Consider the following 23125-nt stretch of genomic DNA (forward strand, 5'->3'; position numbering starts at 1 on the left):
TGCTGCAGGGGGCATGTATTCACAGTCCTGCCCCGCGCGCGGATGCTGTAGGGGGCACGTATTCACAGTCCTGTCCCGCGCGTGGATGCTGTAGGGGGCACGTATTCACAGTCCTGTCCCGTGCGCGGATGCTGCAGGGGGCATGTATTCACAGTCCTGCCCCGCGCGTGGATGCTGTAGGGGGCACGTATTCACAGTCCTGTCCCGTGCGCGGATGCTGTAGGGGGCACGTATTCACAGTCCTGTCCCGCGCGTGGATGCTGTAGGGGGCACGTATTCACAGTCCTGTCCCGTGCGCGGATGCTGCAGGGGGCATGTATTCACAGTCCTGCCCCGCGCGCGGATGCTGTAGGGGGCACGTATTCACAGTCCTGTCCCGCGCGTGGATGCTGTAGGGGGCACGTATTCACAGTCCTGTCCCGTGCGTGGATGCTGTAGGGGGCACGTATTCACAGTCCTGTCCCGCGCGTGGATGCTGTAGGGGGCAAGTATTCACAGTCCTGTCCCGCGCGCGGATGCTGTAGGGGGCAAGTATTCACAGTCCTGTCCCGTGCGCGGGCTTTTCCCCTTGCTGGTGAAGCAGACTTGGCGCCCTTTTGGGACCGGCCTTTATGCCGGCGCGCTGGCTATTTGTGAGCCGGTTCGAGTGCGCTAGGAAGTGGGTCACCACACCAAGCTGTTTCTTGATATTCTGTTGGCATTTCCATGACCAAATATCCTACATTGAATATCGTGATGATCCCAAGTAGGCAGATCTTCATTGAACCAACTGTCACAACCACGGATTCGGCAGCGCAGCAAATATGGTAACTGTGCACATGAACATGCTCGTGTCAGCTAATTATTATTTCATTGTGATAGTATTTAACTCCATTCATTCCATCATGGTGCTTGTCGAGACTTAAACCCAGCACAGCAATGCTTTGCTGCCTGCTTGCATTCGGCCTTGCCTGAGAAATTGGACTGTCAAGTCAACCGACTCTGAAGACCAGCGGTGTTCATTTTATATTTGGTTATTCCTTTCAGCCGCAGTGTAGGCTTCTTTTTCCATTTGAGAGTTTTAGTTAACAGCCCCGTTTGACCTAGCGTTTTCTTTCCCTCTGACTCTGTTCGCATTAAAGTCTGTGAGCTATTGACCCGCTTCAGTGTCTCTCGCTTGGGCCACATCGGAACCCAGCGGCAGCAACCATGTAAATACAATGCTTCCACCAGGCGCTGGGTGTCCTAGAACAAGAGACTAAACATTTGATTCTTCAAAGCCTTTTCTCTATTGTCAGGTACTTAATGGAACACATTCTACATGGCTGGATGGAATACAACTTCAACAACTGTCAAGAAGATTGACGTCATGCTGAGTAAAACAGCTTATTTAATTGGCATTTCAGCCACCCATCCTAAACTTTCACTTGCCCCACCACACACTTGAGTATGTAATTTGGATGATCGACAAGATACAGTACATGGTAGCAACTTGGGAGAATTTGACAACACCAGCCAAACCCTCAAACTTTATCACATGTAAATAAGAGAAGCAGGTTCATAAGATTCTAGGAAATGAAAAATCTCCATTCTATACACCATTTTAACACAGAAATATAACACAATCCTTCGTTATGTCTGAGTTCTAAAACCACCTTCTTAACACTATTTAGGGAGCGCCTTTACCACAAGCGATTCAAGCGTTTCACTGATACATCCAGGATAATTGGGGTTGGCATTAATTTTTTTTGTCTCTGCCAATTTTACCCACATTATGCTAATGAAAATGAAAGGCATAGTGAAGCTGCAATCAAAGTTAGAAGTAATGGGTTATTTTAGTAGACTAATTCAGTATAAATCTAAAGGCCCTTTCTGTTACCATACAAGTTACTTGTTAAGCAACAGTCTTTATATGCCTGGAACATGCTCAGTCCAGTGCAACAGCCTTCAAATCAGTCCCCTCCTTCTGTTTTGCTTATTATGCTCCAGTTAAGTTGCCTTTTCATGCATTCATTCAATTTTCTTCTTCCAAGTTCCTACTGCAAAAGTTCCTGTGCTCCTTTCCGCAAGTGCTTTGTACTGTAGCTAATAAAGAGGCTCTCAGTCTTGGCCAAATGGCTTCCCTGGGGACCATGCCAGATATCATAGGGGTGACAAATAAAAGAACAGGAAACTGCAGGCCACAGGGGTTTTTGAATGGGCCAAGATAAGTTTATTGTTTTAAAGAAATATTACTAAATTATATAAATAGAAACAGAAATGATATATGTAATTTTATTAGAACCTTGAATGAAATTAATGTAAAAATATACTAGGTGATGCAAATGAGGCCGCAAAGCAGCTTAGAGTGGGTGTTTTTGTGTGTGTGGGGGTAGGTGAGGCATATCAATTCTTATCTCTGCTCCTGCTTGACTTCGCACAAATCACCATCCCCACCCTGCAGGGCCCCGCTCCACATCCACCCCCAAATCACAAACTGCAGATTTGGCGGGGCTCTCTGCAGCAAGGCCAGTCAGCGAATATGCAGCAGGAGGCTAGTTCTGTACCGGTCCACGTGTGTTATAATCCTTATAAAACGTGACATGAAGGCTGAGTGACTGCAGTGGGTCATCTACCAGAAAGGGTTAATCTGCAGAGAGGAGAGGACTCCTGTAGTTTCTGGTGTAATTTCAACTACGTAGTTGCACAACTGCAAGTTAAGAGGTTTGCCCTGCAAATCGATGAAAGCACATTATGTGATAATAAGGCTCTTCTGATGACTTACTGTGTGTTAGGTTTTTGAATGATGGTCAGGTCAGTAAGGAAATGCTTTCAGCCCAAAAGCTTAAGACTGATACCAAAGGGGAAACTATTTTTGAAGAAGAGCTATTTCTTAGAAATCGATGCTCCGCTGCAAAATATAATGGCGTGCAATTGATGGTGCTGCTTCGATGGTAAGAAGACACCGAGGATTCATCGCTTATTTAAAAAATATTGTGCCTGAGGTTTTTTTTGCAAATGCTGTGTCATCCATCCACCGTCATCATTTGGTTGCAAGAAAAATTGGGAGGTGTTTGAATGACGCCTTTGCTGTGGTAATAATGGCTGTGAACGTCATCAAAGCAAATACACTTCAAGATTATCTTTTTTGACAACTTTGTGACGAAAATGCAGGGGAATTTGAATGGCATATGGTTATCAAAAGGTAATTCTCATTGGCACTTTGTTGCCCTTTGGGATAGTATTGTAGCATTTCTAAGTGATGAGCTGCTTGAAGAACAAATTGTCAATGCTGAGTCTGACATATTTTACCTGTCAGATATATTTGAAAAACTGAATTAATTAAACAAACAGTTACAAGTAAAAAAAACTTCAGTCCAATATCATGCAAAGAGGCTATTCTGCTTTCCTGCTTTTCCCTGTTTTCATGCATTTTTTTGCCAGTTTTATTTTTGTTTTCTTCTGGTTAATGGTCTTTTCATTTCTTGAATACAATATTTTCAATTTTACTACTTTAAAATCCTTGCAGTCTTTCCACGGTACTGAAGATTTTAATCTCATAAAACATTCATGCAAGTCTTCTCCCCATCTTGTATATCTCTTAAACGATAGCGTCCAGAAATAGTTGTAATACTCTAGCTGTGACTGCAGTACCCTTGTTGGGGCCTAATCAGTAAATTATAATGATTTACCATAGTTTCCTTTTGTATTGTATACCATGAGCTTTAAAGGGTCTTAAACGTTTAAGTATTTTAATATATTAACATTGTAACATCTTTAACATAGCAGCATTGTAAATATTATATTAAGCAGTGAAAAGGCCTATAACCAGAAGAAAAAATAAAATCTTACTTATTGAAGTTAGTTATCTTGCTGTGTCCTCCTCTTCATCAGTGTGATCAAGTGTGAACTCTGTAACTGATTGCTGGGCATCTGTGCTCGGTGCGCTGGGGCTATCTGATGCTTCAGGTTGCTGACCATGTTAACTCCTCTCCCTGTTCCCACACTGACCTGTCTCCTCCATTGCCGGGGTGAGGTTAGATGCAGACCAGATGAACAGTGCCTCAAATTCCACATGGTAGCGTACAACCTGACTAATCCTCCACTTTCAGGCGACCTGCTCCCCCTCTGTCCTTTTTCTCTCTTCTCCTGATCTGTGCAGTTCCTCCTCCATCCCCACTCTTCTCACTAGCCCCCACCACCCTGTCCCTTTCTCCTAATCCATCCTTTCCATGTGCCCGTCACATTCTTGCAGTTGGCTCCTCCGTCTTCTGTTCTTATTTAAAGTGCCACATTCTTTTCCTTCCTATCGTCTGTTGCCCTTTGTTGCCTCCACCTAAGATGTCCCAGCATCTGTTGTCATTTCCATCCTCCCTCCTACATCTACTAATTCTCACCTGGATCCACCTATTGCTCCAGCTCGCATCTCATCTATTTATGCTGGTTATGCCCCCTCTATCTTTCAGTCCAGATGAAGGGTCTTGATCCAAAATGTTGATTGTCCATTTCCCTCCACCAGTGCTTCCTGACCTGCTGAGATTCTCCAGCACTTTGTTTCTATTTTTTTTCTAAATTTTTATTCAATTTTCAAATTTAATTACATAGAATAATATCTACCCTCCCCCCTCCCCTTAACCCTTCCCCCTGTAACATACCCCTACCTTTAAAAAAAACAGGAAAAAAAGAAAGAAGAAAGAAACAAAGACTGCCTGGATATCGGAAGGTCTCCACATGCTCCATGGGATTCAGAATAAATTTAATATATGTGTTTGTTTCTTTCCCCAGAGGACCAACATCCTTATCATCGGAGCACCTATATATACAATCCTATCTTTTGTAAATAGGGCGCCAAATACTCAAAAATGTATCATATTTATTCCTTAAATTATAAGTAATTTTTTACAAGTGGAATACAGCTAAATATTTCATTATTCCAACGATCCATACTTAAATACAAATCCGATTTCCAAGTAACTGCAATGCTACTGCCAATGCAATTTTTATAAATTCTTTTATTTATAAAACTTTAATTTAAAAAGGAAACTTTAATTCAAAAAGGAAAAATTTTTAAATTTACTTCTTTTATGTATAATCTGATTCAAAAACAGACACTTAAACAAGGAATCCATAAGTCACGACAAAAATGGGAAACGGATTTGAATATTAATATTGTTGAAACAAGTTGGTCAAGACTATGTCTTGACAGTATGACAAATACAATAAATGTTCGACTCAGATTAGTACAATATAATTTTTTACATCAATTATATATTACACCACAAAAAATAAATAGATTAAACCCAAACTTATCTGATCAATGTTTTCGATGTAATCAAGAAATTGGTACTTTCTTACATTCCACTTGGTCTTGTTTCAAAATTCAACCTTTTTGGATAAATTTAAGTTTTATTGGAACAAATTATTGGAACACAACTTCCACATAACCCAATATTATTTTTATTAGGTGACATTGAAGGGATAAAACCAAAACTTAAATTGAATAAATATCAGCACTTTGTTTCTTGATCCAAATTCCATCATTTGCAGTCCTTTGTGTTTCCATCTGGCATTCTAGTCAACCTTTCAACCAGCCAACTAAATCTTAGTTGTCTTTTTGATGTTCACCTTCAAAGACTTGCCATGTCTACAATACTCACATGGAAATTGCCTAGTTTAGTTTGATTTTACTCTTCCTGTCGAAAAACACCATCACCAGCCATATAGTTATCAAAGTCACCCTGAGTCAGTTGCTATTGTCCGCACTCTATCAGATTTCTGAATTTTATCCTTCACATTTAAATTGTGGCCGTGATATCAGTGTGAATTGCAGATCTTGTTAATGGCATTTCAAGTGAACTAGCATGTTTCCAGTTGTCTTATTGCCATTTGTTACATTGTATGAACTTCCACATGAAAGATTTTCTTGTTTCTTGCACTATTCTTCCAGTGTCAGCTTGACAATAGCTTTTACCTGTGAGGTTTTCAAAACCATTGTTCAGAATAATGACAACTCAGATGAGTCAACTTTTACTTTGGCAGTGGGGTGGGAGCCAGAGTGATAGGGCAGAGGATGGGTCAGTTGGTACACAAGTGGATGCAGTGTGTGGCAGACTGTCAGGAAGAAGGGGCAGATGAAATGGCAAAATTGCAGGCAGTAGGATGAGTTGAAGTGTTGCATGAATGCAAAATCAGAAAGGGTGATGAATACAGGACTGGATGTGTTATATTTGAATGCATGCTGTATATGAGATAGGGTAGACAATCTTGTAGCACAGGTAGAGATTGGCAGGTATGATGTTGTGGGTATCACTGAGACGTGGCTGAAAGAAGATCATAATTGAGAGGTTAACATCCAAGGGTACATGTTGTATCAAATGGACAGGCAGGTAGGCAGAGGGGGTTAATAAAAACTGAAATGAAATCCTTAGAAAGAGGTGACATGGGATTGGAAGATGTAGAATCCTTGTGGACAGAGTTGGGAAAATGCAAGAGTGAAAAGACCCTGACGTGAATTAAATACAGACCTCTGAACAGTAGCCAGGATGTGGGATAGAAATTACAATAGGAGGTAAAAAAAAAAGTCATGTACAAAGAGCAATGTTACCTTAGTCAAGGGAGAGTTCAATAGGAAGTTGAATTGGGAAAATCTGGTTGGTGCTGGATCTCAAGAGAGGGGATTTGTAGAATGATTAGGGTTTTCTAGGGCAGCTTGTAGCTGAGTCCACCTGGAGAAAGGCAATTCTGCTTTGGATTTTATGCAATCGATATGATTTGATTAGTGAGCTTAAGGTAAAGGAACACTTAGGAGACAGTAATCATAATATGAAAGAATTCATCCTGCAGGCTGAGACATAGAAGGTAAGTTGGATATATCAGTATCAGAATTTTTAGATTCGGAGCAAGAAGGCAACGAGTGGAATGGCAAAGGATTTTCGGAGTGAAGCATTTTACTACTCAGGGTAAAGAGAGGCAAGACTGCGCAGGCGCGTCATGTCAGCCAGTAGGGAGGGAAAAGTTTAAAAAGACGGGCAGCGGAGTGTGAGGGTAGCAGAGTGTTAGGGCTTTGGCGGTAACGGGACGAGGTAGGCTTACCTGTGTTAATTGCAGAAAGGAAGTATGAGTATGAGGCTGGTTTTATGCGCTCGGTGTCAGATGTGGGAGGTCCTGGAGTCTCTCAGCCTCCCGGTCGGCCATATCCGCACCCAGTGTGTCGAGCTGCAGCTCCTAGGGGATCATGTTAGGGAACTGGAGATGTAGCTGGATGACCTTCGTCTGGTCAGGGAGAGCGAGGAGGTGACAGAGAGGAGTTACAGGTGGGTGGTCACACCAGGACAGACCTTGGGAGACAGACAAGTGGGAAAGGGAAGAGTCAGGTACTAGAGAGCTCCCTTGTGGCTGTACCTCTTGACAATAAGTACTCCTGTTTGAGTACTGTTGGGAGAGGGGGAACAGCCTACCTGGGGGAAGTGACAGTGGCCGTGCCTCTGACACAGAGTCTGGCCCTGTGGTTCAGAAGGGTAGGGAAAGTAAGAGGAAGGCAGTAGTGATCAGCGACTCTACAGTGAGGGGATCAGACAGGCGATTCTGTGGATGCAGGAAAGAAACTCGGATGGTAGTTTGCCTCCCAGGTGCCAGGGTCCGAGATGTTTCAGATCACATCCATGATATCCTGCAGTGGAAGGGGAGAACAGCCAGAGGTTGTGGTACATATTGGTACCAAAGACACAGGTAGCAAAAGGGAAGAGATCCTGAAAACAGACTACAGGGAGTGAGGAAGGAATTTGAGATGCAGGACTGCAAAGGTAGTGATCTCGGGATTACTGCCTGTGCCACACGACAGTGAGAATAGGAATAGAATGAGGTGGAGGATAAATGCATGGCTGAGGGATTGGAGCAGGGGACAGGGATTCAGATTTCTGGATCTTCGGGGCAGGTGTGACCTGTACAAAATGGACAGGTTGCACTTGAGTCCCAGGGGGACCAATATCCTGGCGGGGAGGTTTGCTAAGGCTACTGGGGAGAGTTTAAACTAGAATTGTTGGGGGGTGGGAACTGAACTGAAGAGACTGGGGAAGAGGAGGTTGGCTCACAATTAGAGAAAGCTTGGAGACAGTGTGTGAGAGAGGATAGGCAGTGATAGAGAAGAATTCAGACCACGAGCAGAAAAAGAACACCAGTAAGGTCAGTTCAAAGTTCAAAGCAAAATTTATTATCAGAGTACACACACATCACTACAAACAACCCCAAGATTCTTATACTCCTGGCGTGCTTAGCAAAGTTATGGAACAGTAACTGTAAACAGGATCTGTAAACTGTAAACAAACTGGGCAAATACAGATAATGAATAAATAGCAATAATAACAAGCATAAAATAACAAAATAACAGAGTCCTTAAATGAGTGTGGTTATCCCCTTTTGTTCAAGAGCCTGATGATTGAGGGGTAGTCACTGTTCTTGAAGCTGCTGGTGTGAGTCCTGAGGCACTTGTGCCTTCTACCTAATGGCAGCAGCGAGAAAAGAGCGTATCGTGGGTGGCGAGGATCTTTGGTGATCGATGCTATGACCTTACTGAACAATGAGCAGGCCTGAGGGCCAAGCAATCTGCTCGGCTCCTAATTCGTGCACTTCTACACTCATATTGACAGCTCCTTGAGCAGCACGACGGCGTGTGAGGACACTTGACAGTACTAATGAATTTCCCACCTTTCAATAGCTTTCTAAACACTGGTAGGGGGCAATACAACAATGTTTTATTGCCCAAAGACAGGCACAGATGACTCTGACTTTTGTACCAATGTTTAGGACATGAGTGGAGGTTAAGAGCAACCTCAACTGTAAAGAAATTAGTTTGCAGAACTTTCCTCTTTTCAATCCACAAACATGACACTCTGTTGAGTATTTAATATTTCAGTAATATTTGAGTAATATATTGTTTGTTTAAGTATTCTTTGTTGAATACATAATGCATTGTGGGTTATATATAAAAGAACGTAAATGACATACATGATTATGCCGCCATGTCATACGTAGGTACTTAGCTTAAAGTAAAAACGAATCTAAGACCTGTTCTCTTGAGCTCCTGTCTTTTTCTTGCAATCAGTTCAATGTTTGGAGTTAAATATCACAGCACACTCCTACTCTGATCTCTGTCTTCGACTTCTGACAATGTGCAAATAAATTCAATGCAATGCATCTTGTGACAAACATGCTACAGCTTTCTAGAGTCATAGAGCACTACAGCACAGAAACAGGCCCTATGGCCAATTTAGTCCATGCAGAAGGATGATTCTGCCTAGTCCTATTGAGCTGCACCTGGACCATAGTCCTCCATACCCCTTCCATCCATCCGAACTTGTCAAATGTTGCAATAGAATCTGCATTCACTACTTCCACGGGCAGCTCCTTACACACTCAACATATTCTGAGTGAAGAAGCTCCCCTTCATGTTCCCCTTGAACTCCCTTAATGCATGACCTCTGGAGCTAGTCTCACCCAACCTCAGTGGAAAAATCCTGCTTGCATTTACCCGATCTATACCCCTCATAATTTTATATGCCCCAATCAAATCTCCCCTCATTCTCTGAGACTTAAATTTGAGTTCAACAATTTCAAATCACCTGTAATTCTAGTATTTCAATCTCACATTTTATCTTCTCATATTTTTCTGATTAGCTGATAATTCTACATTCATTTGTCCTCTCTTTGTATCTCCTATAGACCCACCTTTTTCTATTCACATATACCTTGCCTACCTTATTTCACTCAACTCCATCACCTCTTCACCTCCTTGCTCTGCGTCTTAAATTTCATTTACTCTAACTTTTCAGGCAAAGGGTTATTAACCTGAAATTTATCTCTGTTTCCATCTCCGTTGATGCTATCAAACTAGTTGAGTATTTTAATGCTGCTCTGAATTATTTGGATATCTAGCAACTAAAGCATTAATTTGTTTTAGGATACCTACAATTACCAACTTTCTTTCAGTTTAAAAATCAATTCCCCGTTACTCTCTGCTTTATGATCATCAAATGATTCTATGTCCGAGCTTTAACAGCTATTTTATTCCCTGTTCCTCCAAATTACATAATACTTTCAAAAGGTATTTGATCTAGAATGAATAAGAGCCAACCATATCAAGCTCACCAATCCTCCCTTATTACTATGTCAAAGCTTTCTATCAGCAGCCATCTGACTTGAAGGTCCATGAACCAAGTTGATTTCTTTTATTGTAATTTTTTATCTCGCTTTTAGAGTTTAATTATTTAGGACACCTGCTTTCTTGCTATCTCTCCGATTCTTTGACAGATTTATTCATTCTGTATTGAAGACCAAGACTTTAAGTATTTCTAAGGAGGACCCATTAAGCCATCTGTGTTGGATATATAATAGAATTTGGTCTCAGATCAGCAGTTCCTCAGAGGCTCATAAGCAGCATACCCTCAATTTCTTTTTACACAACTGCATATGAATGAACCATTGCCCTGAGCAGGGAATACTTACATGGCCTGAAAACTGCAAAATGTTTTTTTTGTAACATGAAAATTTAGAATGAAAATTGAAAAATCATATACTTCTGATTTTATTTAGTAATTGAAGGGTGTAATGAAATGGAGAACAAAGAAAATCTTCCACATTTTATACTCTGTCTTTATTACAGACCCTTTGTCTATGAGCACTGTCCAGATTAATTTCACATCCAGGTGAAAGACGCATCTTAATCCTCATTAGGTCATTCAAAGGTTCCATTTCTAGTCTGTACCTGGATTTACATTTGATTGAATTCATAAGACTGACTCCACGTTCGCAGTCAGCACTAGAAGCTTGAAATGCTTCAATGATGCAACGAGAATTGACAGTTCTTCAAGTTCTTTGTTTCTAAGCACATAGTTCAAACTATCAGTAAACGTCTTAATTGAACCAGTCTTAACTTTCCCAGAAATGACAAATTTGAAATCACACTATTCATCGCTGCAATATTTTTGAGGCAACACTTCCATCATAGTTGTAATAGTAGCTGAGTATTTTTTGTCAGTCACACAAAATTCTCTTTTCCAAATTCAAAATTGGTTGTGTTTTCAATAGCTACAGGGTCAAAAGCTTGCCATTCTATAGGCTCGTTATCAAGAAATTTATTAACATGTTGAATGAATCAAATAATAGGCACAGTATCAACATCAGAACTTATAAACACAAGCAGATCTTTCACTTTGTCACTCCAATAAACATTATCGCCAAGATACCGTGACCGCAACTTGTTAATTTTTGCTTTTGCATACTGCAGTGCTTCAATTGTATTCAAAGAGCTTTTCTGAAGGAATTTACAAAGGGATGCCAGATATTCTAAAACACAATTGACAGTTAATGCTAATAATTTCAAAGTTATATTAGCATTATATAAAAGAAAATTTCAGCTGCACGGCATCAATGGCTTTGTGCACGGGAGCATTTCCGTTACTGTGTGGCTGCACACCCACACAGCTTAGAGGGAACAGTGCTCATAAACATATTTGTTTCTTGTATCGTGGACATTTATACTTTTGCCTCTTTACAGGCAACATTAAATTTGTAAGCAGGACAGAACAAAAATAACTAAGAGACTGCTTTTTTTTCATTGTTTTAGTGTTTGAACAATTACTTACCCCTACTTGTTTGAATTGTGTCACAGAATCTGGCATCTCCTCTGCTAACTCTGTCTGCACTTTCTGCTGCCTGGGGAAAGGAGCCAACATAATCAAAGCCCCTCCTCACTCTGGTCATTCTCTCTTCTGCCTCCCCCCCCCTCCATCATGAAGAAGATCTCACAGTCGACTTGAGCATGGCTGCTTCACCTCATTGTCTACCTGCCCCGCACTTCCTTTATAACTGTGACCTTGCATTCTGCATTTGTTGCTGCCTTTCCCTTTGTACTACATTGACATACTCCCATTTGGAATGGTCCATATGCAAACCACTCTATCTCTGTACATCTGCTAATAATAAACCCATTACCAATGCCTGTTCTTTTTACATTTAGGTTGTGACTCGGGCTTTGGCCACTCTCTGGCCAAGCACCTCCATCTCCTTGGCTTCCGTGTGTTTGCAATGGTGCTTCATGAAGAAGGAAATGGAGCGCAGGTTCTCAGATGTTCTGCTTCTGATCGACTCTCAGTCATTCAAATGGATGTTACAGACTGGGCCATGGTCCAAGAAGTTAAGAAAAAAATTGAAAAGCAGCTGGGAGACAAAGGTATGTTGCAGTGTACCATGTTTCATTCCAAGGTCCTGGAAATGTTCACAAAGTTAATAATACTGTAGCAATAGAATAAACATTAATCTGTTCTTCTGAAGGACAATTGTTTACTGACAATGACTGTAAATAAGAAATGTTCTAACTTCACATCAGGTGGTGTAAACATGCATAATAATTAATATTACCTATTGCCACATGCAAGAACTACAACATTGGCACTATAACATGTAGAAGAGAAAATCTGCAGATGCTGGAAATCTGAGCAACACTCACAAAATGCTGGAGGAACTCAGCAGGCCAGGCGGCATCTATGGAAAAGAGTAAACAGTTAATGCTTTGGGCCGAGATCATTCTTCAGGTGTTATGTCATCATTTAGGATAAAGTTCTAACCTAGGGAAGTTCTTTATTTTTGGAGCATTGTTTCCTTGGCAAAAGAGATTAAAACAGAAGAAGAAACATTAGTGGTCTAGTAGCCGATGCAAGAAAGTTCAATTGTTCAGCCTGTCATTTGGTATATTAGTGGCTGAAATGCCTGCAAGAAGATGAAGCTATAGCTAATACAAGGTGACATGGACGCATTTTGATAATAAATTTACTTTGACTTTGAAATGTTTCCCCAAACATCTTAGCTTTCACAGTATGGTATATGGCTAAAGTCAGACAGGTATAATAGTGATAAACTAATTACTAATTCTGAAAATGATAGAGTAATGATATCATAGAGTCATACAGTACAGTATCAGAAGCTTCTGCCCACTTTGTTCATCTCGACATTTTTGCTCATCTATACTAATTCCAGTTGCCCACATTAGGATCTTTTCCTTGCCTATTTCAGAGTCTGTCTAAATGCCTCTTAAACATAATAATTGTATCTAATTTCACCACATCCTGTAGCAGCTCACTCCAAATATCAGCCACTCTCTGTGCAAAATATCTTACCCCTAAGATTCTCCTTAAATCTTCTACCTACTTCTTGTTTTTAATGCCCTAATGTGGGATAAATATATTTCTATCTGCCCTTCCTATGCCTCTTATATTCCGAGATATTCATAAGATCACAAGATCACAAGACAAAGGAGCAGAAGTAGGCCATTTGGCCCATCGAGTCTGCTCCATTCGCGCAACCAAATTGAACCATTTGGCCCACATCATCCACATCAACCAAGTTACCTATCTACACCAGTCCCATCTGGTCTGTATTCCTGCTGTCCATGACCCTGTCTAAATACCTTTAAACATTCATCTCCTCCTCTGGCATAATCCCACCACCCTCTGTGTGGAAAAATGAGCTCTCATGCCCTTTTTAAATCTTTCCCCTTTCACCTTGTACGTATGTCCTCTATTTATTATTCCCTCCCTGGGAAAAGTGCCCCTGATAATTTTAAACCGCTCACCCTCCTTCGCTCTGCAGAAAACAGTCCCCATTTATCTAATCTCTCATTATAACTCTGAGCATCCAGTCCAGGCAGTGTTCCTGCGAATCTTTGCTACAGTCTCGCCAGCTGAATTACATCCTTCTTATAGCAATTCTAACAATCTGGACTTTACACCTGGATCCTTCAAGAAAATTAGTAACTGTTGTTTTTACATGATTGAAGATGCAAAGTCCCCCCCCCCCCCCCACTTTTTATCATTCAGCTTTTTGTTTAGAACTGCTGGATTCACAAAGCTTAAACCAAACCAGTTATTAGTTTTAATTTTAACCTACCTTCTCAGCTCTAAATTGGTCCTGTATCTAAAAGTACAAAATCATCACAAGTTCCACTTTGGAGTGCAGTGACTAATAAAAGCATCTTTCTCTTTGATCTTATGAATTGTAACAAACCTTATACAAAACGTGGATAAGCACTAGTATGTAAATTAATAGTGACCTACACAGTCTTGCGATACAATTGCACCTTAATGATATACACATGCCATTATCCTTAATTAAGCTTAGTGAATCAGAACTGTCTGTCTTCCTTTAGCGTTAACATTGAGCGCAGTTCTGAAAATGTTTACAGAAGCCTCCTTCCATTGTTTGTAGCAGTTAAAAGCCATTCCAGATCTGTTTTTTACATCAGTAAGAACTTTATTCATAATGAAAAATATTTACAAGAATAAGCAGTGCAATGCCTTTTCACTCGTACTTTCATAGTCAATGCTTTAAGCAGAACCTTCCACAGCTGTTGCCTAAATTCAGAGGTAGGAATGACATCAACTTTGATGATATTAGTACTCTTAAGTTCTGAGGAAAATGAATTTCCAAGTTCAAGTAAAATTTTAATTAGGTGATTTCATCTGCCTTTCCATTGCTATGTTATCCATAAGATTACAAAGCCGAGGAAAATTAATTTACAATGCAAAAATAATTGATATCTTTTGATATGAATCTTCAGAACCAGCTGTTTGGCACTATGATTTAAGAGTTCCTGCAGATTTTGAAAGTATGTCCAATAAGAAAGGATATTCAATGAATTGGATAAATTCAAAGAACTTTAACTCTCCAGTTGAATGTAATTTGCATTTTGGATTGTACATAAAAGATTTTGAAATGGCAAGAGAAGTTTCACTACAACTGTAAAAATAGCCCCTCAGTGGGATACTTCCCTCTCATTGCTGTCATATCCAGACATCGTTAATGGACAAATGCCACAGGGAACATCAAACTGGATCCTTTGCATTCCAAAAAACAATTCCATCAAGCTTTATTTACAAACTAATACAATTATCCCTTTATTTCCTGTGTGCATCCCTTTGTGCCGATCTCAACAAAGCTTCTTTTTGTGGTCCTCTATTTTACAGTATGAATATTATTTGATTTGTTAAAAAATCTTATCTCAACATTTTTCATTTTGGTTTTGTTTCCCTGTGTTTATATGTCATTGTGTATTTCTTTAGATGCTCTTAGTTTTCTTTGTGTCTGTGGTAAACTATGTATACCTGTCTGGATACGCCCCTCTGCTGACTGCTCCTGTGGCTCCTCCCACAGACCCCCGTATAAAGGCGATTGGAGGCACTGCTCCTCCCTCAGTTTTCGACATGGTTGTGCTCCCTTTTCGCTGTTAATAAAAACCTATCATTCACTTCCAGTCTCCTAGAGTAATTGATGGTGCATCAGTGTCTTTCTTCTCTTTTGCCTTCATGATCTTTCATGTGATGGACTGCTGAAAGAAAACTGCCTTTTATAGTTTAAAGGTAGCTGGCACGTTCATAAAAGAGAATATCCAAGTTTCCCTTGAGGTGATACGGTTTGACGAGATTCCCACATTGCTCCTGTTGCTCATTTGCTCCAACTAAAATACTGCAACTTTATGAAGAAACACTTTCTTGAAAGACACTAGTTACTTTAAAAAAAAATTAGATAATGTGCATTTGACACTGAACCACAGAAAATAAGATAAATGAACTGACTAGATAGATAGATAAATACTTTATTGATCCCAAAGGAAAATATAGTCTCGCTGTAGCATTACAAATGCACAGACACACAAATATCAGAAGTAAGAAGTAAGAAGTAAGAAAGAATAAAAAAATTACCTGAACAGTCTAACAGGAGGGGGTAATCACTTCCCTGGCTACAGTTTGACTCATTCTAGAGCCTAATGGCCGAGGGTGAGAATGACCTCATTTAGCGCTCTTTGGAGCAGCGGAGTTGTCTTAGTCTATTATAAAAAGTGCTCCTCTGTTCAGCCAAGGTGGCAGGCAGAGGGTGAACATTGTCCAGAAATGCCAGGATTTTCCGTAGGGTCCTTTGTTCCACCACAGCCTCTAGTGTGTCCAGATTGACTCCAGAGCCAGCCTTTCTAATCAGTTTATTGAGCCTGTTGACATCACCCATGTTGATGCCATTGCCCCAGCACACCACTGCATAGGAGATCGTACTGGTGACAACAGACTGGTAGAACATGTGAAGGAGAGGCCTGCATACTCCAAAGGACCTCAGTCTCCTCAGGAAGTAAAGGCGGCTCAGGCCCTTCTTGTACACACCCTGTGTTGGTGCTCCACTCAAGTCTGTCATCTGGTGCGTCTCCAAGTACTTGTAGGTTCTCACCACATTCACGTCCTCACCATCAATAGTAACAGGGAGCAGTGCAGGCCTAGACTTCCTAAAGTCCATCCCCATCTCCTTTGTCTTATTGATATTGAGCTGCAGATGATTCAACTTGCATCAGTTGACAAAGTCCTCCACCAGGGCTTTGTATTCAGCCTCCCGCCCTCCCTTTATAGACCCAACTATTTCTGAGTCATCAGAGAATTTATGCAGATGACATGTCTCAGTGGTGTATCTAAAGTCTGAGGTATACAGGTAATCATGAAAGTCTTGGCCAAACAGGCTATTTTAAGAAGCAACACACAAAATGCTGGAGAAAATCAGCGGGTCGGGCAGCATCTATGGAAAACACTAAACAGTCGGCATTCTCAGCTGAAACCCTCCTTCAGCACTCAGAGTGTTGCTTTGGGTTTCCAGCATCTGAAGATCTTCTCATGTTTATTTTAAGGAGTATCTTAACAAAAACAAAGTTTAGGAAGGGAATTCCTGAGCTTAAGGTGTTGCCTAAATCCGAGAGGAGGAGTGATTGAGATTCTGGTGTTCAAGAAACTTGACACCTAGTAGGGTTTAGAGGAGGAAGAGAAGGTTACAGAAATTAGATGCTACCAAATACACCTAACCTTTATTCCATGGCAGAACAAAAACATCAAAGAATTTTTTTGGAATTCTAATTTTTGCTTTCTCTTTCTGTAGGACTCTATGCTCTAGTTAATAATGCAGGAATCACAACTTCTTTTTGTGAAGCGGAAATCATTCCAACAGATGATTTTAAGCAATGCATGGATGTCAATTTCCTGGGAACAGTTGAAGTTACTAAAACATTTTTACCTTTGATTCGTCGAGCAAAAGGGAGGATAATTAATCTTTCTAGTCCCTCAGGTATGTTCTTTATATAGTAATGGGATGCTGTTGGTTTGCAGGAAATTTTCAGAATAACAATATGAAAGATCTTGTTGAGACAAAAAATTACATCTTATCGGAATAGATCACCCTGTCAAAAACATTGAGGGAGGTATTGACACCCTGCTTGAAGTAATTGACAGCTACTCACACATTACTTTGCAATGTTCTTCTCAAAATAAGTGTTCTACAATCAAGACAAATAGAAATAAATTTCTTAAGGTGGCAGTACTCATCTACAATTGGATATACAGTTTTAAATTCCAATGTAACTTGTGGTTTTTCATAAGTTAGGTCACCTGTAGACTACATTAAAATCCGGTGCTGCTGTGCTGAAGCTTCACTGATGTTGCATGAGGGTGAATATTCATTACAATAAGCAAAGTTCAAAGCATAAAGTAAAGTTCAAAATAGAATTTATTATCAGAGCTCCTCATTCAACCTTGATATTCTTTTTATGCGGGTGTACTGAGCAAATCTTAGAAAAATGACTGCAAACAGGATCCATAAACTGCAAACATCAGGAACTGTATACTGTAAACAAACGGAAAATGCAGCTAATAAATAAATAGCAATAGATAATGAGCATGAAATAACAATATAACGGATTCCTCAAATGTGTAGTTGTCCTCTTTTATTCAGTAGCCTGATGGCTGAGGGGTAGTAACTGTTCTTGAACCTGGTGGTGCAGGTCCTGAGGCCTGGGAGGTGAGGATCTTTAATGATGGATGCTTTTCTATGGCAAGGTATCTATGTAGATGTTCTCAGTGGTTGGGAGGATTTTATCTGTGATTTACTGAGCTAAATCTACTACCTTTTGTAGGAATTTCTGCTCAAAGGCATTGGTGTTCCCATACCAGGCTGTAATACAGCCAGTCAGCACACTTTCCGCCACACATCTATAGAAGTTTGCCAATATTTTTGATGACATGCTGAACCTCCGCAGACTCCTGAGGAAGTAGAGGCGCTGTTGTGCTTTCTTTGCAATTATATTTATATAATGGGTCCAGGTCAGGTCCTCTGAGACAGTGACACCCAGGAATTTAAAGTTACTGACCCCCTCCATGTCTGATCTTCTGATGAGTACTGGCTCATGGACCTTTGGTTTCCCTCTTCAGAAGTTGACAATCTGTTCCTTGGTCTTATTGACATTGAGTGAGAGGTTGTTGTGTGACACCACTCAGCCAAGTTTTAAATCTCCCTCCTGTATGCAGATTCATCACCACCTTTGATACAGCCCGTAACAGTGGTGTTATCAGCAATCTTGTATGTGGTGTTGCTGTTGGAGCTGTACTTAGCTACACTGTCACAGGTGTAAAGCGAGTAGAGCAGGGGGCTAAGAACACATCACTGATGGAGGTTGTGGAGGAGATGTTTTTGCCAATCCGAACTGACTGGGGTCTACAAGTGAGGAAATCCAGGCTCCAGTTGCACAAGAGGATATTGAGGCCCAGATCGTGGAGTTTTCTGATTAGTTTTGAGGGAATGATGGGGTGAAATGGTGAGATGTGATTCATAAGGAGCATCCAGATGTATCCATCTCTGCTGTCCAGATGCTCCAGGATTCCAGCCAACAAAATAGCATCGTCTGTAGACTTGTTGCTTCAGTGGCAAATTGAAACGGATCCAAGTCGTCATTCAGACAAGAGCTGGTATGATTCAGCACCAGCCTCTCAAAACACTCCATCACAGTGAATGTAAGTGCCACTGGGCGATAGTCATTGAGGCAGGTTACCACGCTCTTCTTCGGCACTAGTACGATTGAAGCCTGCTTGAAGCAGTTGGGTACCACACACTGACGGAGCAAGAGGTTGAAGATATCCATGAACACACAAGCCAGCACAGGTCTTCAGTACTCAGCCAGGTACTCCATCCAGACCGGATCCTTTCCTTGGATTCACTCTCTTGAAGGCACATTATTTTCAGATTCTGAGACCAAAGAATCATCGGGAGGCATGGGGATGCGCGATGGTTCCTCCCTGTTCTGGTGGTCAAAGCGAGCATAGAAGGCATTGAGCTCATCTGGAAGCAAAGCCCTGTTATCCTCCATGTCACAACATTTAACTTTGCGGGAGGTTTAGTTAATAAATAATGTTTAATTAACAGAGGCAAGCAACTATACATTTTGTTTCCGTTCCAGATCATTGTGATGCATTGCTAACAATAGTGTATTGAGCGAGATGCATAGTTTAGACGTTTGGAACAATGATGCAAATGGAATATCTGGCATGCTGAGGCAATGTAATGAAATTGTACTTAAAGCTGTAGATTAGTGGAATTGAACTTTCCATAGCATGCTTTCCGAGCTACTTCTGTAAGCAATCAATGTTAAAATATCTCAACATACTAAGCAATGAATAGACCTTTTGTGTTGAACGGTAATGAATTATAATTGTCTGGGAGTTGTTTCCGTCGGGCAAGAGTAACGATTCCATACGTAACTAATTTATAGATGGCGTTTTCTGTCCTAATGTGAACATCAGAATTACTAAGGGTCTGTAAAGTTTATTTGTTCCATATGTGAAATTACATTTTTAATGGTTTTCAAAGTAAAATTGAAGTTAATTATTACTAATTACCTTTCTCCTCTAAAATAATATTCACAGGAAATTAAATAGCATTGATATGAATAAGAACAGGAATAGGTTTTCAATAGGTACATTTAATGTCAGAGAAATGTATACAAAATACATCCTGAAATTCTTTTCCTTCGCAAACGTCCACAAAAACAGAGGAGTGCCCCAAAGAATGAACGACAGTTAAATGTTAGAACCCCAAAGCCCCCCCAACTGCTTCCTCCGATGTATAAGCAGCAGCAAAGCAATGAACCCCCCCCAGCAAAAAAGCAATGGCACCTCCCACCGAGCACTCAAGCATACAGCAAAGCATCAATAAGACACAGACTTGTAGTACCCCAAAGGCTACTTGTTCACCCAGTAATTCGATATAGCACAGGCTCTCTCTCTCTCCTTAATAAGGGAAAAAGAGGAGACCCGTTTCACAGCAAGAGGGGAGACATAACAAAACAACTCACTGATTTATGATGTTACAAGTCTGTGGTGTCGCTTTTTCCAATTTCTGTGCCTCTGGGCACACAGCCAACAGCAAGCCTGCTGCTCGCTATCCTCCTTGTTCTCCTACGTCGCATCAGTCGGCGGCACCAGACAGCTGATTCAGGAATTATAAAAGCAATATAACAGAACTGCTTCATCTTGATCAGTTGTTTGGCATTCAATATGCAACATTGGCTTAGAAGCAGAAGCCAGAGAGTGGCGCTAGATGGTTGCCTCTCTTCCCGGAAGCCTGTGACTGGTGGTGAGCTGCAAGTATTGGTGCTGAGTCTGTTGTTGTTTGTCATCTATATTACTGATCTGGATGATAATGTGGTAAACGAGTTCAGCAAGTTTGAGGATGTCACCAAGGTTCGGAGGGGGGGTCATAATGGACAGCGAGGAAAACTCTCAAAGCTTGTAATGGGATCTTGCCCCGCTGGAAAATGGGCTGAAGAATGGTAAATGGAAGTTAATGCAGAGAAGGGCGAGGTGTTACACTTTGGGAGGATAAGGTAGGGTAGGATATACACAGTGAACGGTAGGGCACTGAGAAGTCCAGTCAATCAAAGGGATCCATAATACATTGGAAGCGGCATTACAGGTAGGTAGAGTTGTAAAGAGAGCTTTTGATACATTGGCCTTCATGAATCAAAGTATTGAGTACAGGGGTTGCGATGTCATGCTGAAGTTGTATAAGATGTTGAGGCCAAATTTGAATTTCACTTACCTACTGGGAAGATTTTAATGGTATTGAAAAAGTACAGAGAAAAGTTACAGGAACATTGCCGAGTCTTGAGGAAAGGTTGAATAGGTTAGGACTTTATTCCCTTCAGTGTGGGAGAATGGGGGTGATTTGATAGAGGTGTACGTCATTATGAGGGACACAGACAGGGCAAATGCAGCCAGGCTTATTCTACTGCTTTTGGGTGAGACTAGGACTGGAGGTCATAGACTAAAGGTGAAAGGTGGAATGTTTAAGGAGAATCTCAGGCAGAACTTCTTCACTCCAAGGGTGTGTGAGTGTGGAATGATGGATGCGGGTTTGTTTGCAACTTTAAAGAGAAATTTGGATAAGTACATGGATGGGAAGGGTATGGAGGGCTATGGTCCAGGTGGGAATAGCAGTTCAGCATGGACTAGATGGGCCAAAGGGTCTGTTTCTGTGCTGTAGCGCACCATAACTAGAAAATTGTAGGCCTTGAATCCTGAATCAAGTAGGCCACTGCAGGGATTGAAACAGTCACTAATGTACTTTGGGTACTACATACACAGAGGCACCTAAACATATGTAATGGATGTCACTTGTGCAGAATCCCATTGTGTGTGCACGTGTGATTCGAACAGACGATTGATACAGAAATAGAACTTCCCTTGACATGTGAGGCCTCCTTCAGAACAACTTAAAATGTGACATAGATAACTAGGCCCAAGGCCGTGAAGTCTAGGATTTTGAATCATCTCTGTCAGTCCCTGTAAGTTTTCTATCCATTTTTCTCAGTCACTGCAACTGATTTTAAGCCCAATTATTTTGCCTCACACCAAGCACTGAACAGAAGAGAGCCCTTTGTGTGTGTGCCATGTGCAAGGTCAGTTCAGTTGAGCAGAATGCCTTGGTTCTGGTTGCAATAACATTTTATGACAGAAGTCACACACACAAACTGTACTTTGGTCACCTATTTGACATGCATTTCCCAACACAGTATGGGTTCTTAGTCATTGGTGTCATACTGTGAGGAAAAGAAAGTATTTTGTCTGGTCTGTGATTGATTAAGTATTAAGTTCCTTTCTGATGGTAACCATTTACAGAGAATTTCTTTTGGTTGTAGCTTGAGTTTTCTCCAGACTGCAGAGAAAGTATATGACAGTCCGGTAGATCCATGGCATTAATTTGCAAAGGATTTTTGTTTAATGGGTGAAGCAAATGATTAGCAAGTAAATGAAATTACGGAGGGCAAAATGAAAAGCCCCCGTAGAGCAGATTGAGGTACAATATGACCTCCAAATCTGCTAAATGTGATTTACTAATTTACGTGTAGTTGTAAAATGTTGAATTCCTCAGTCATAAAGGATCACAGCCTTCAAGAGTTAATAGTTCAACCATTGAGAACGTGTTGAAAAATCTATAATTTGCAAATCTTGGAAAATGAAGCATCAGAAAAGACTACAATTATAACTGGTAGAAGGTAGTTTCCAAGTATTCCTGCATTTTATCTTTAAAACTTAGCACTGACAGATGCCTAAGGGGCTGTAATCCTATAAGGTGCAAATCAATCTGGCTGAAAATCTAAGATAACAAGGGTACAGATGTTTTACTCCATTTCTTTAGGCACTGAAAGTGAATAAAATATTTCTAAACACATCGTTAAATTGCAAGTTGCTATTTTTGTTCTAGCTGTTATATGAGGTCTGGATACATCATTTGCAATAATTCAGAATCCCTGTTTCCAAGCAGTCTTTGAGATGAAGCCTAAGAAAAAGTTGAAGCAGTGAACTCAACGTTTCAGTACAATTTGCTGCAGTTGTAAAATCCTTCCTGAAGAAAAGAAAGTATGAACCCTAAATCTGAATGACATCATTAATGGCGAGTGCAGTCGGATTTGTTCTGTGCACTTGGCAAAAGAAAGACTCATTTTATAGAGAAAAATTTACAACTGAAGTGCAGATGTAATATTGCCCAATCCAGTTGGATTGTTAATTGGTATGAATCATTGCTTTACCCTCGGAATATTATATTAAGCCCCCGTATGTAGTGTTTATCACACTTCTTGTTCTATGACTCCAGATGTCTCTAATTCTGAATTTTCCTTTTCTAGCTTTTTTTAAATATTTATTCTAATTATATTCCTAGAGACCCTCTCCACTTACACATTCATTTTCTCCCATAACCCCCTTGCAACAATCTCAGGCTGTCAATCTTTTTGTCAGTAATTCACAACAGAATGTTGTAAAAC

General features: G+C 40.7%; 1 protein-coding gene across 1 annotated transcript in view; it reads left to right on the top strand.

Annotated features, from left to right (window-relative positions):
* The window catches only part of LOC140740595 (11-beta-hydroxysteroid dehydrogenase type 2-like), a 117669-nt gene that overhangs the window by 21920 nt on the left and 72624 nt on the right, over nt 1-23125 (top strand). The window contains exons 2-3 of the mRNA XM_073069884.1: nt 11972-12184; nt 16915-17100. Of these exons, the coding sequence (XP_072925985.1) occupies nt 11972-12184; nt 16915-17100 (399 nt within the window). The remainder of the gene's footprint in view (nt 1-11971; nt 12185-16914; nt 17101-23125) is intronic.

This window comes from Hemitrygon akajei, chromosome 17, assembly GCF_048418815.1.
Source record: "Hemitrygon akajei chromosome 17, sHemAka1.3, whole genome shotgun sequence".
NCBI lineage: Eukaryota > Metazoa > Chordata > Chondrichthyes > Myliobatiformes > Dasyatidae > Hemitrygon > Hemitrygon akajei.